Genomic DNA, 15,103 nt, shown 5'->3' with positions numbered 1-15,103 from the left:
TAAACAAAAAATCCTCAATGTTATTTTCATTCTAAACCAATAGTCGCTTATGAAAATAAACATAAAAAATATAAAATGCTGGGTTAAGGGAAACCTGGTATAAATTTGGTCTGAGTTCTTAAAAAATGTATACAGAAAACGATAAACAACTAATAAGCACAAGTCAACAGATGTTCTAAAACCTTTTGTGCTGTGATATTAAAATCTTCATAAACGTATACAAAATTAGGTAAACAACTAATAAAAATAAAACAACAGTTGTGCTATAAACAAATGTAGTTTTTTGAAAAGTATTCTGAAAACGTTACAGGTCGACGATCAAACATGTTTTAGTGTTACAGTAAGTTACAGCAAGTATTCGACGCCATTGAAATATTACCACAATATGAATAGTCATTTTAGTGTGATTCTATTGTGCTTTTCCGGCGTTTATTGCATATCGTCTACGGTCGACAACTTAGACTTGGATGGACTAAAACAAATTTTGAAAGGCGAAACCATCGTTAAAGAATGGGACACTGCATTGGACCAAACTGTAATTCCAAAAGGCTCAAAAACGCCCGTTAACGTTAAGAACGCTGTGCAAGAGTTTGCCAAGAAAGATGATGACAGTGCTGTGAGAGAATTCGAATCGATCCGCAACATAATCCAAACAGCTCATCAATGCATGTTAGCCAAGTACGCAAGCCTAACCGCTTTCTTGATAGTCGAGGACTTGGAAAACTACAAAATCGACATCACCGATGCCTTGGCGAAGCTTTCGGTTTCAAAGTTTGATCGTCAGACATCGTTTAAAGATGTTCAATCGGTCTTACATCAATTAGACGTTGACGTTAAATTTGGGAAAAACGCATATCAATTTCTGCCCCACCACGATTTCCAAAAGGAACCATACAAGCAAATCCACAATGTATGGGCAGACATGCTTGAGAAGAAGCTCGGTTTAAAAATCAAGTACAAAATCTACCCCGATGTGATGGCAAATAACTTTACAAGCACATACGACGATCCGACCATCGCAAATATCAACGAACTCAGCTGTGTTCTCAATGAGGCCATTCAAATGGTCGACAATGTCGTCGTGGAAAATTGTGGAAATCACGAAGGCAATTTCGTAGAGAATTTCCAATCCCTAAAAACGAGTACCCACGAAGATTTCATTTGGCTTTTGACATATTGCGACGCTATGAAAGCCGGAGATCCTAATTTGGCATTGTACACGGATTTTTCAAAGCCCAGTCCGGAAGCAACGCAAGAAAGTGACGAAATATTGGCTTCGGGTTGCTTCATAGAGAAAATGGAATTCGAGATTTCTGGTTTGAGGACAGATTTTCAAAACACCAACGATCCAGCGAAAATGTATGGCCAAGACATCGTTGAACGGTATGATATCAAATATTATTACATGCTGCTATAAATTCAGAACTCAAAGAACTTCCTGGGTGGGTTGGAAATGGGGATTAGACAGCATAAGCTAATGAATAGAGACTAGAAGGTCCAAAACGAGAAAGTTGGATTTGGTTACATTGAAAAAAAATACTATTAGTTGGTCACTACAATATTATAATCCTTCTTCTTCTTTTTCTTGAGCTTTTAGAGTCTACCCCAACTAAAATCAGCTGTCCTGGAAATTTTTTATCCTTACTCCTTGGTTGCACTTGTTCAAACCGTCTTCAGGTTTACTTAACTATCAAATTTGTATACTTATTTTCATTTTTTTAACAGAAAACTGCAAATATTTTAAGAAACACCCTGTACATCCTCTATCATATAGAATTTACTGTTATTATATTTTGGCAGATCCGAAACCCTTCAAATGACACTTATAGAATCAACCAGGGATGCTCGTCCAATCGAAGATAACTCAAAAGACAAGGTAAAAGTAGGTATGGTACTATTTCGCGATGAAGAAAATTCGTTCGAAGATCTTCCATCTCAACGCCAACTTGAAAGCATCGGTGAAGCAGACGATAAGCATGTAAGTTTATAAGTATTAAGATATTAAGAAGCACTGTAGCAAAACGAGCATGACTATTATATAACTGACAATGAGAATGATGAAGTATTGCCAAGTTGCCCTCTCTCTGGAATCAATTTCTGGCTATAATACTGCTTGTACATCATTTAAACTGTACCTTATGCAATTTAAGAGTATTTCATGATTTTCTAACCTTTAAAGTTTTTTGTTTGATTTACATAGCATTTTTTTTTAAATACTATAAATTCTATGTTAGTGACAAAAAAGTTCTATCGTAATGCGAAAATAATAAGATAGGTTGCTAGTTAAATACACATCTGGTTTTTAACAGGAACTATCAAAAACCAAACTCATATCCATTATTAACAATTTTGTACGTTTCTTTCAGACTCCCGAAGACCAACACGATGAAAGTGGGATCTAATATCCAAAACATACATTGACAATAATAAAATATGTAATCTAATGTTAAAATCGTTTAGAGAAATTAATAAATGAATAAAGAAAAAATTATGTAAATTTATAAAAGTTATACATATAAAATTTGTTAAAAATATCAAATTAATTATGCAATTTGTGGGATTTTCAAAATAACCTTAACAACGGTTGTCTGTTGACACAAATTAAAGGAGGTCTTGTGGAGTTTAGACCTCATTAGATTAAAACCATTAAAGTAAACTTAATCCGATTTAAGAGCTAGATCTCATTGTCAACAAAATCGCATTATTCATATCGTTTGGAATCGATTTTAAGTAATTTTCAAATGAATAATACTACCCCCAAGTATAGGGAATGGTTAGATTGTTGGTTGGACCTTGTCGTGCTAGTAGCCTGAAGATAGATCTAGCATGAGGCTAAAGTACCTTCTGGGGTTTACATCTAATTCTGACCTGACCTTCGCTGTTCTTATTTTAAGAAAAGCGGATCTAGTCCGGTCAGCTTGCAATTGACGTGGTTTGGGCCATTTGAACATTATTTACATAAATACATCTCAATGAAAACACGACTCTAAACCGGACAAACAAATTGCGCATATAATGGAATAATAAAGCTATTAGATCTTTAAACGGTATCCCACTGAAACGGGCGTACGAAACATATGTCGTCAACAGTGAAAACGTCGTTTCGCCAATAATTTACAATAGACTGTTGTCTGTTGTTGTTTTTCTCGACGTTAGCCTTAATAACGTTTGCCAAGCTCATAGCTGTAGTACACACGGTGTTATTGTATTACTATAAAAATATATAAATTTGGCCGATAATATTACTTTTGCGTCGTCGGTCGATCGTCTCGGTGTGTGTTCTTCTTGGGAATATATTATGATCTTATGTATGGTCAATTTTTTTTTTGGCAAATTCCAGACAATTCTAGTGGAAAAAATATTTTTAATAGTCGCGTGTCACGATGGTATTATCTTCTTTTACAACTGCGCACAAACCGCGTCAATGGATGTGCAAGAAAACCGACACATCCTTTTGCCCTTGAACGCGATTCCTGCGTTGCAGTGTAGTAGAAGACCAAACGGTGGTATTTATTTAGACCCGGACAAAATATACGGCAATGTTTTTTTTTTTTTTTTAGCAGCTGCTGTTGTCGAGTGGTAGACGATAATAATAATAAAAAAATGGAAATTATCATTTATTAATAATACACGGGTATACATACTACATGCATTCGCCGATAAGAATAAGTGTGTTCTTGTAAACAGTCTTCCGGCCGTTTAATGTTATTAATGTGTTTGCCGCAACCGCATCGAAACGACTATATTATTATTATTCATATTTTGTTTCACCATCATTAACGTTGACGTATCGTAACGACGGTTGAATTGTTGATAACAAAACCATAGATATAATGTCAATACCTATACGGTAATTTATCGAGTACCTACCTATAGCTGATAATGCCCAGAGAAAACGGTTAGCTGTTGTCTCATCGGTACAAAAATAAAGGATTAGATCTAATCGAGAAAATACCGTCAACGTGATAAAAAAAACTTCAATAAAAATTTGATCACAAGCATTGCTAACACTTTATTTTTCAGGTATTATAAATAATTTCAACAATACATTGTTTTTGTCAGCATTTTGGACCATTATGGTCTTATCAACTAATAGTATACGGTTTATTGATGGACATTGATAACAATAGCGATTGATAAGAAAATCAACTGATAAGACATAAGATATAAGATTGAAAAAAAGCCTAAAAACAACGTCACGATTTTTGGTGATTTTTAAGAGCGAGCAAGTCTAAATTTTAGAAATGTCACTATTTTTATTCAAAGTAATCATTAAGTCATAAAATTTGGTTTAAATAACCATTCAACTTATTCAAAGTATAAATTTCATAAACGTGTATACACTCAAAAAAAAAAAATATATATTTATCACCTTGGACTTAACTGTCAGTTAAAATTGTCACGTCCAGGCGATTATTTTATATTGTCATTTAAGTTACATAATGGACAACTAAAACTAATTCTTTGTCGAGCAAATTTGTATACACACAAATAATATGTAGCTTGCTTAACAATGAAAAATTGTTTAAATTTAATAAAATATAAAATGCTGACATTGTTAAAAAAACCAAAATGTGTAATATTTCCTTTTAAAAGTTAGAAACATTTTAAGTAAACTGAATTGACATTTAGATACATAATAAGTAAACACAAAAAAAAACAAACAAAAAATATCAACGTATCTAAATCAACAGTTATACTGAAATCAGTTTTAACATTATAGTTAACCTATATTGAAAACGCGTTTTAGGTTGAAATGACAATTAAAAAATGTTTCAGTGTTTCTTATACCATAGTGAGTATTTAACGCCACTAAAATATTAAAACAATAGTATCATGAATAGTCGTTTTACCGTGATTCTATTGTGTTTTTCCGGTGTTTATTGCATACCGTTTACGGTTGACAATTTAGATTTGGATGGACTAAGAAAAATGATAAACGGCGGAACCACCTTTAAAGAATGGGACGCAGCTATGGACCAGAGTGTACTTTTGAAAAATGCCTATGGCTCAACAGTCCCCGTCGACGTTAAGGGAGCTGTGGACTATTTTTCGCAACTAACCCACGACCGTGCTGTGACGCAATTCGGATTAGTCCACAACGTTATCAAAACAGCTTATCAATGCACGTTAGCCAAGTACGCAAGCCTAACCACTTTCACGGTGATCAGGGACATGCGAGAACTCAAAGCGAGCATAGGCAATGCAATACAATTGATGGAACAGCAATCTGCGGTTTGTCTTGATCGTCGAAATTTGTTCGGAAATAGAGATTTTCGAGAAAAACTTTACGGTCTGTGCATGGGTCAACTTCACTCGGACTATGACTTCAAAATGTCAAATGATAACATATTTCAAATACTCACCGCCCACATTCACTTCACGCGGTTTTCAAAGGAACTGCACAATATGTGGGCAGCGATCGTGGAAAAAAATCTCAAGTTAAAAATCAAGTACAACGTCAATACCGATGTGATAAGATCTAGGTTTGCAAACGAATACGACGATCCGATCATCGACATGATCGACGAACTCGACTGTGTTCTGAACGAGGCCATTAGAATATTCGACAATTTCGTCATGGAAAACTGTATACGACACGATGGCAATTTTGTAAAGAATTTCCGATCTCTAAGAACAAGCTTCCGCGAAGATTTCATGTGGCTTATGACGTTTTGTGATAATATGAAGGCCGGAGATCCTGATTTGGGATTGTACACGGATTTTTCAAAGCCCAGTCCGGAAGCAACGCATGAAAGTGACGAAATATTGGCTTCGGGTTGCTTCATAGAGAAAATGCAATTCGAAATCTCTGGTTTAAAAATGGATTTACCAAATACTACCGGCTCAATGGAAACGTATGACGTCATCGACAATAAATGGTAATTTGTATGATATCAAATATTAATGCATGCTAGTATAAATGCAAAATTATCTTCTCTGTTACCTACTACAACCGCACATTTGTCTCTATCCTTGATATCTTTCACCCTTACTCCTTTATTTGCATTTGTTCAACCCGTTTTTAACTCTGCCAAATCATCGCTTTTTAGGCTACCTCGAGTCTTTTCTCCAATAAGTTTGGTATCATGAGTCAATTAGAAAGATTTGTCCACTAGTCTTCCATACATGGCCTACTCATAATGAGGTGTGCATCTCTATAATAGATTTTTGATATATTTCCTGTTCCTCCAAGATCGTTCTTTTCCAGTATACCCCGTCTTTTAAAATTAGGTCTTACATAAATGTGAATATTCCAAAACTAATCATAGAAAACCTGAGTACAGGAGATTACATTTTAAGCTTAATTCAATTTATATTTATCATATTTTAGCTTATCCAAATCAATTCAAATGACTCATATTCAAACCATAAACAAGAAAGAGCCAAAAGTAGGTATGATAATGTTTCGCGACGACGAATATTGGCACGACAGCCATCCGTCTAAACCGTATGTGGACTGAGAGCATCAGTATAGTCAGCAAGGTAGCACACGTTAAGTATTGTAAGTATAAAGTGATTAGGATATACATTAGGTGGGATAATTTTTCTGTAGTGTTCACTACATTGCCTCTAAAATCGATTTCTGACTAAGTTACTGCTTATGCATCAATTAAGTCTACCTCGAGCAAGTTGAGGGCATTTCGTGATTTTCCATCCTTAAACACTTGAAAACCTTAAACGCATTTTTGACAAATTTCAAACGATTTTTTTCAGATCCCTAACGAAAATCAAAATTGGATCATCTGGTATTAAAAACATACAATGACATGTCTCCAATAATAGTCGAAAATAATATAACATGTTAAAAATCTGTTTAAATACATAAACTGTACAATAAATTAACTATACTGGTCATTAGAACTTTTTTTCTAAATAACTCCTTAGTGCTTCTCATTTTTTTTTTTACCAATGCCCCAGGCTTAGTAAGACGTTCTATCTGTTAACAGGGTAAACGAACTTTAAAGGGCGTTTGCATGCAAAAGTATATAAGAATTAAATTCAAATCGAACAACAATGTAAATTACTTTTAAAAAACACAGTTTGCAAATGCGGTGGCGCCTGAGTCGTAAAAATTCATAGAAAAGAATAATACAACTCATTTCCTCGCCTAGAGAAAAAATGTTTTATGCAAATTATCGACTATTTTGTATTCGTTTTAATAGATATTTTATCGGACGCTTGTGGAATCCACAATTTTATTTATAAATAATGTAATTCAAATTTGCATAACGTAAGGTTAGGTTAGGTTTGAGTTCGGACAAAGTGATGTGCGCGTCTTATCCAGTTTTGTAATACATAATGCCAAATATCATGGTTAAACATTTTCAATTAAAATACAAAAAAAAATAGTCAATATTTTTGTTAAAAAAATTATATTTAAAATTTGTCTTTTATAATTGATTAACACTGCTGCCAAATTGCTGCCATTGCAAACACATTATTTGTCGTTGTTCATAGAAATATTGAACTTTTTTTTTAGAATACTCTTGACGTTTATTGTAAAAAACAATATAAATCAAATTAAATGATTGATTAGTCAAACTGGCGGCTGCCAATAATCGAATTTACAGGAATAAAAACTATATTTTTAATATGTATTTTTTTTTTGATAAACAATAATTATTAGTATTAATTGTATTCCTTTTCTAAATCAACAGATAATAAAATCTTATCAGTGAGTTTACTATCGATTTTCTATACTATTATAATTATTAATTAATAAAATACCCCGTCAGTGCCAAAATGGATTTAATGCGTATTTACACACACAGTGTCTTAATAAGATTACGAATCATCGTTATTTAATATATGTAACTGACTACACTAAAAAAGGCTGCATTGGCAATTATATACGATAATAGTTTTTCATTATTTAATCATCGTAAAATAACGTGCACAGAATACAACGATTAAACTAATATAATATTATTATTATTATGTTTTTATCACAGTGCAATATTTGTACAACATTTTTATTGTGTCCGAAAATTGTGTCCTCTGACACGTTGGTAATATAATTATCATATTATCATATTTTATCGCTGTCGATTAACCATTAGAACGTATGAATAATTATATTTCTATGTATTTTTCATATTTTTTTAAGATTATAATAATAATAATATGTTATTGCTACGTTTGCCGTTTGGTCGAAAATGATCATTATAGTTTATAAGTACACATATTTTTAACAACAACAAAAGGTATCGATACGCTTTTGACCGGGCCACATTACCGCATACCCGGTATTTGGTATCTGGTCAACGACCTTTAAACGCCTTCAGCCTTTGCGACGTAACGCACACAAAGCGACACCCGTGTCGCCAGAATAACGCGTTTTCATTAACTGGTAATAACACAACCGTACATTAGTAGTTTGGGTTTGTCATTATCTTACCTGCGTTATTATGCAATAAATCCCACGTACATCACAGCACAGCGGCTTGATAATTAGCTTTTAAACCTCAGCAAACTACTAATTAGCCAAACGAAAACGACAAAAAAAAATACCGCTATATTATGTAATTTTTTAGTTAAAAAAAAAAAAAAAGTAATAATAATCTCAAAGTTCATGGGGTGTTAAACATTTTGGCAAAACATCCACAAACCGTTCCTCGGAGAACGTAGTTTAGAAAAAGATCAGTTATAAAGGTTCTTTTCATGACGAAATAGTATAATATTATACGATTGGCAACAATACAAATCAGAATTTGCTGCCGCAGTTAACGTCCTAAGTCCCTTAATTTGGTTCCAAAATTATGAGAAAAGGAGAGGGGGGGGGTAAAACAATAGACCCGGTTAATGCTTTTTTTTTGGTTGTGCTCTAATAGGTTTGCTCTAAAACTGTGTTTTTTGATAAATATCATACATTTGTCGGGCTTAACCAAAAATAAAAACCTCCGGGTCTTTTGGGTTTAGGTGGTTTTTTGCCATTTATATTTTTTCACTGTAGTCGCCTACAAGGTGTTTTTTTCTTCCTTTTTTTGGCCCTCGTTTCATACAGAATTTAATTGAACCGTGTGCGAAGGTCGACGTTTACTCCACAATGGACAATATAAATTGACGTTAATTAAACCGAACGGACACCTATAGTTTTTTTTTGTTAGCAAATTAGACCTAATAAACGGGATATCTAATCGATGGGTACCTAGTAAAAAGTGGAATTTGTCGTTTTGAACGTCAGATGGTTTAATTTCCATTGCTAAAAAATATGCTTACACATCGGTCACGGACAATGTTGTTATCTAAAAATCAATGTCCGACACAAAATTGAATTTACAAAATATGCAAAACGCGATGGTTTCATGAATTTCAAATCGAAAACCGACCACATCGGGTCGATCAGATGAATGACATGCAAATCCAATGGAAACTTCCGCTTTTCGCAATATTGAAAAAACAAATTGTACGGCTACCATTCTTGCCCAAAAACAAGTACACACGCAAGTAGAAAGAAAAAGACCTAATTTTCAAGAGCAATACTCAAGATTATTATGAAAAAAAAAATGAATAACACAAAATCTAATGAGCTTCCTAGCTCCGTTCGAACGTCGCCTTTTGCCGTTGTAATCAAGTGGTCGTGTGTGGGTTGTGCGGGCAACGGTAGGGGAGGGACGAGAGGAGAGGGGCCTATGTTTATTCCATACAAGCAATACACGTGTATATTTTAATATTTAATGTATTATTTATATTGTACAGACTCGCCGTCGGTAGACTGAATAAAAAAAAATAAACACTATTCTGTCGTTTATTAATTAGCAACAGTTAAGCTTTTCGGCTAACCGTCTAGTCCCCGGGTAGCTGGGATTACCGGTCTGGTGACATTTATTACATACATAAATCTATACATTTTTAGCTAAAAAAAAAAATGTTAATTTGAATGATAATTAGTTACAAATTTGGCGTGTAATGTGCCATAGCAGCATCCGCGTGCGTAATAAAAATCCTTGAACTACTTGAAGAAAAATACGCCAGCGTTTCCGCGTTATCGTGTTTAACAATACCTAATGATAATTATTACAATTATTATTTTAATTATTGCATTTAATATTATTTTAATATGTATGTTTTTTTATACAATCATAGATTCGGGTAAAAAAACGAGTACAGGGACAGCCATGTTGCCCGGTACCCTTCGCTGCCCCGCAACGACCGTGATGTCCCGGCGTGGCCTACGTGAGCGCCGGCAGGTGACGACCGCCGCCGACGGTACACGAAGGCCGAACTGCGCAGCAGCGCACGTACCGCTTGCCCGCTATCGGATCTGCCGGTGCACCCGACCCGTCGGCACACACACCGGCGAATCTCCTCCTCCTCCTCCTCCACTTCACCTTCCCATCTCTTTGTGTTTAAGCTAACACACACACACACATTAAACACAATAAAAAAATAATATTACACCTATATTATAATATTAAAATCGTTATGATAACGACAACGGTGATAATGCTCCACTGCAGAAGTTATATCAAAAAAGGACAGTCAATGTAGGTAAAAACGTGGCGGCCATGTTCTAAACCTGATATATGATAATAATAAATTATATTTATACACAACTAAAAATAATAATGTATAGTTATAATTTATTATGATTCTGGCAGGTTCAGAACGTGGCCGCTTCGTTTTTGTTCATTTTTATCAGTGCCCGGGGCCTTACTGAACCTAAAGATTGCATTAAAAAAAAACCCATAAAAATAGCCGAAAATAATCAGGGGTTTCGAAATTTATAATTTAGACCTTTCTACATTATGTTACACCTTCATGTATTTATAGGCTGAATGCTTTTCGTCCAATGTTCCATAAAAAATGTCAAAGTCGAAAATATGCATTTTTTCCATTAATCGTGTGCGAATGAGTAATTTTTTTTTTAATTTTCACTCTCCTTAAAGTGTAAATAGCATAGGAAATTCCAATACATAGATAGAGACGCTAATTTTTGATTCGAGTAAATCGTCCACATCATTGTAAAACCAATACATTTCCGCATCGAAGCCAAAATAAATTAAATACCATTAAGAATCGTTATTATTTTTGTAGTAAAATAGTAATTATAATTTTAGCATCGCCATAAATACCTATTGTACTTCTGTTAAAGAAAAACAAATGATAGTAAAAAGTGAAATTTTTGGAATTTTATTAATCAATAATCAATTCTACTGTGTTTACTTGTTTGCAGTAGCTTTTGAGGGTTAATCATAGATTAATATTATACAATTATGATTGTATATTTAAACTATAATATTATAATCTTTAACGTATACGATTTCATATAATATGAATTATGGCCGTTTTGATGGTGAAAAATAACTGGAAAAAAAGATTATAATAACTTGACAATATCAACTGTTAATATCTGTTTTATCAATTAATAAAATAATATTATGCAGATTACTAGATTGGCTACTGAAAATGAATTAATTTCTAAAAATGAAATATTTTCACCAGTTAGCAAACATAATATTAAGCCCAAACATATTATTTTAAATATAATTTTTATAAAAATGATTGAAATACATATATCCTAATAAATTAACGAATAAGTAGCTTACCTTGTTAAAATACTTATGTTCTCCAGCTTTCTAAAACAATTGGCTAACGCTATATACATAAATTCCGAGCACTGTTTAAATAACTAAACTGCTAAGATGAAATTAATGATACTTAATTTGCTGTCACCAACCAAATAAAATATTGAATGATTTCAACATGGTAATTATTATTACATTTCAAAAACAAATAGTTATTCGCGAAAAGTGAGTAATCGACGAAAAAATATTTAAGAAAATTAATTTAATTTTTTTCGAAGAGATTTTAACTACCAACGTTAAAACCAATATGGCTGAGTAACCAGCATGGTTACTCGCACGTTACCGTATGTCACCGCTCTTATCGGATTTCATAGATAACACATTTTTTATTTTTCAAATGTAATCGTTAATCGAGGCCTTAAAAAGCAAAGTGGTGAAAGTACATTTTTTCGAAAACTGTGATTTAGCTATATTATTTAGAACGTGAGCTCTAATTTAAAATCACATGTTCGACTACTTTTTATTTTTTTTTGATATGATAATTTTTAAATGTTGTGTATGCATAAAGTGAATTAAACTAACTACATACATTTTAAATCGTTCGTTTTTATAATTAAATTAATAGTTATTTAATAACGTCTTAATGGTGTACGACCAAGTAAACGTAATATTAACATTCATAAAAAAGTTAAGCAAGCAAAGTGGTGTATGTAATTTTAAATCTAATTTTTACTTTTATCTAATAATTTTATATTGGTTTTACTTTTGCAAAAGTTAGTTCTAGTCATAGTTAAAACAATTATTGCATTGTTTTTTTTTTAAACGTTAAATCGGTGCAAATATTATGCTTTCAATGGACAAGTAACAACAAAAAGAAAAGTAGTTTTTATTGAACACTTAAGTGTGGTCTACCGACTGTACTAAGCCGATTCTCCTCTGTATATAATAATATTATTATCGTCTTATTAATGCGTCTGATTTACATTATATTATGGGCATCTATTTCTGACATGCGAATCGATATTTTTTGTGTACGTTTTTTTCAGATCATTAACACGTTTTAATGCTTTGGAAATAAAATAAACGTAGTCGTGTAAATAGTAATAGTAATAATAATAATATTAATAATAATGAAAATAATCGTTTTTTCTGTATACCGTGGCGATGAAAATGCGAAAAAAAAATAGATAAAGATAGCACAATAATGGTTATCATTGCTGTTATTATAATCTTGAATTCGTTTAATAGTTGGGCCAATTAACGTTTCGTATTGGCTATCGCTAATAAAAATTATTATTTTATTACATAATATTTTCCTTTTTTTTTTTTTTATAGTCATTTTTGCAAACTACTACTACAAGCAGTAAATTTTGAACTCGTTAAATTTGCTCTCGTCAAAGTCTGACGAAATATATCACAACTATTTCTATTCCAAAATGGTTGCAATTTTGTTTGGAATATAATTCAAATTAATTATTCACAATAATCTACCTTGTAGTGAAACTTTTCAAGTTTTCACTTTTACCATTCAAACGTACCATTCGTTTGCATATTATTATAATTTTTACTCTATTGTTCGCTTTGAAATACTAAGTATTGCGTACGTTTTGATTATTGTGTAACAACAAGGCCAAATAATCAAACACATAAAAATTACAAAAAAAAAAAACATCCTACACTACTGTTTCTTTCTTGCTCGGCTGATAAAGCAATTTATAGTGTTGTTTTTTTGTCAATCCGCCCATAGCATAATATTTTTGTTTGTACTTATAACCATTTTTATTATTTTGATTCAACACTCGAATTTATTACAGATTATAATATTATTGTTATGAGTAATTGTCGGTTTATGGATTGTTCGGAAAATTGTTTTTCACTGACAATTCATAACTTGTGTCATGCAAAACACAGTCGTTAAGGTAAACACAGCCAGCTGAAACAGCATATGTACATCATGTACATTTTGCTGGATCGTGTGCGGTTTCCCAGATTTAAAGGAATGGTAATTTTTTTATTTATTTTTTTTAACTACATTCAGAAAAACAAATACTTAGCAAAATCAGCGAACAACGTGAACCACGTCGGTTTGCCTAAACATATGTGCGCAAAATCTTTTATTAGTCGATCGACTCTATTATTGTTGTTCGAATATATCGACTGTTGGATCGAACCTTAGTAAATTTACTTAATGGCGTTGTGCCAAAAAAAAAAAAACAATGAACCTCTGATGTACACTGTCAGACATTTTAAATCATGTCATGTAATTATGGTTAAAAGTTTACAAGAATTTAGTGTGCTCAAACTTATGTACAACTAATGGGGGGAGGAAGAATCGAGAGGGTGCTAAAGGGTTAAACGCAGAATTTGGTTAATGATTTTTTACCTTACCCACCACCTCTCACAATTGCATAACTTCATTATAGCAAATGCAGAATCCTCCACCCTGTTGGCAACAGGCCAAGTGAGGAGGATGTTATTGAATTTTAAAATTCAATTATTCAAGAGTCGAATTTCATACCAAAGTGTTTCTTTTTCCACGACTTTTTTAGTACAACATATTGTATTTATTTACGCTTTCGCAGCATAGTCTTTGGATTTTGGCTGTGTAATTACATTTTTATTATTATTATTGAGAATTGCTCGAAAAATGTACGTCTCGACAATAATTACATTGTACAATATTAACTAGTATAATATAGCAAAATGCGCAATGTACACAAGGATGAATTCATAAAATAAAATTTCAGAGAGGGAAAACGTTATAATTGATTTTACTGCGAGCACATCAGACGATTGTTAAACAGAACAGATATTACGAGATAAAAAAACATATATACAGGCATATACTTGCATATACATGTATTATTAATGGTAATGTTAACATTGTTTGATTAAAAAACGTTTGAGTTAAAAAAATAATTCATATCGGAATAATGACACGTGCAAAGCGTATTTGCATAATATTTGGTACTTTATTTTATTGCAAAATCCTAAAACTTTACCGGAACAAATATATATTTTTAATTGTGTTTGGGGAATGAGAAAGTAAATTATTGTTATATCATGAAAAATGGTTGTCAATTTCAGAATGACACATTTAATTTTACATTTTATTTGTTTATAAGTACAATTTTCAGAGTAAAATGCGAATCTTGCCCAAGAGCCTCCAAGAGGTTTAGGTTGAATTTGGAGTAAATAGGTAAGGTTAACCTAAGCCTAGTTCACACAATGTCAGTATTTTAGTGGAGCAGTTTGGGCAGGCCCGGACACTGATAACAATTAACACTGGGAAGACGCTTGTCACACAAAAATGGCCGGCACCATTTTGTTGTTTACATAGAAAGATAGACCTTTCTGCTTTTGTTGTCTATTCCGTGTGGTTTGCCAAAGTACCTAATCTAGTTTAGTCAGTCCATAGTGTGTTGAATTTTTTTCATTAAGTACTCGCTGCCTGTAATCAAACTTGTGACTATATTTTATGTTTTACACACTGCGCTTTATAACAATAATTATTTAGGCGGCCCCCCATGGGGAGGCTGGTTTTTCGTTATTGTCGAGATGCCTTTTACACG

The 15,103-nt window shown here is 32.7% G+C and overlaps 2 protein-coding genes across 2 annotated transcripts; both read left to right on the top strand.

The window, feature by feature from the left end:
- Positions 1-316: 316 nt before the first annotated feature.
- LOC126843736 (uncharacterized) lies at positions 317-2,482 on the top strand. The gene is made up of 3 exons (XM_050581448.1): positions 317-1,383; positions 1,801-1,978; positions 2,367-2,482. Exons 1-3 carry the CDS (start codon positions 386-388, stop codon positions 2,400-2,402), a joined length of 1,212 nt encoding a protein of 403 aa, XP_050437405.1. The 5' UTR covers positions 317-385; the 3' UTR covers positions 2,403-2,482.
- A 2,359-nt stretch (positions 2,483-4,841) lies between these two features.
- Positions 4,842-6,836, top strand: LOC126843312 (uncharacterized). The gene is made up of 3 exons (XM_050580738.1): positions 4,842-5,882; positions 6,335-6,505; positions 6,718-6,836. The coding sequence occupies exons 1-2, from the start codon at positions 4,933-4,935 to the stop codon at positions 6,462-6,464; spliced, it is 1,080 nt and encodes a 359-aa protein (XP_050436695.1). The 5' UTR covers positions 4,842-4,932; the 3' UTR covers positions 6,465-6,505; positions 6,718-6,836.
- Positions 6,837-15,103: the final 8,267 nt, after the last annotated feature.

This window comes from Adelges cooleyi, unplaced genomic scaffold (assembly GCF_023614345.1).
Source record: "Adelges cooleyi isolate 19-005CV unplaced genomic scaffold, UGA_ACOO_1.1 ACOO_flye_CR_arks_rails_tigmint_CR_PRNA_574, whole genome shotgun sequence".
Taxonomy (NCBI): Eukaryota; Metazoa; Arthropoda; class Insecta; order Hemiptera; family Adelgidae; genus Adelges; species Adelges cooleyi.
The sequence above is the reverse complement of the archived record's forward strand: the minus strand, read 5'-3'. Positions and strand labels throughout refer to the sequence as shown.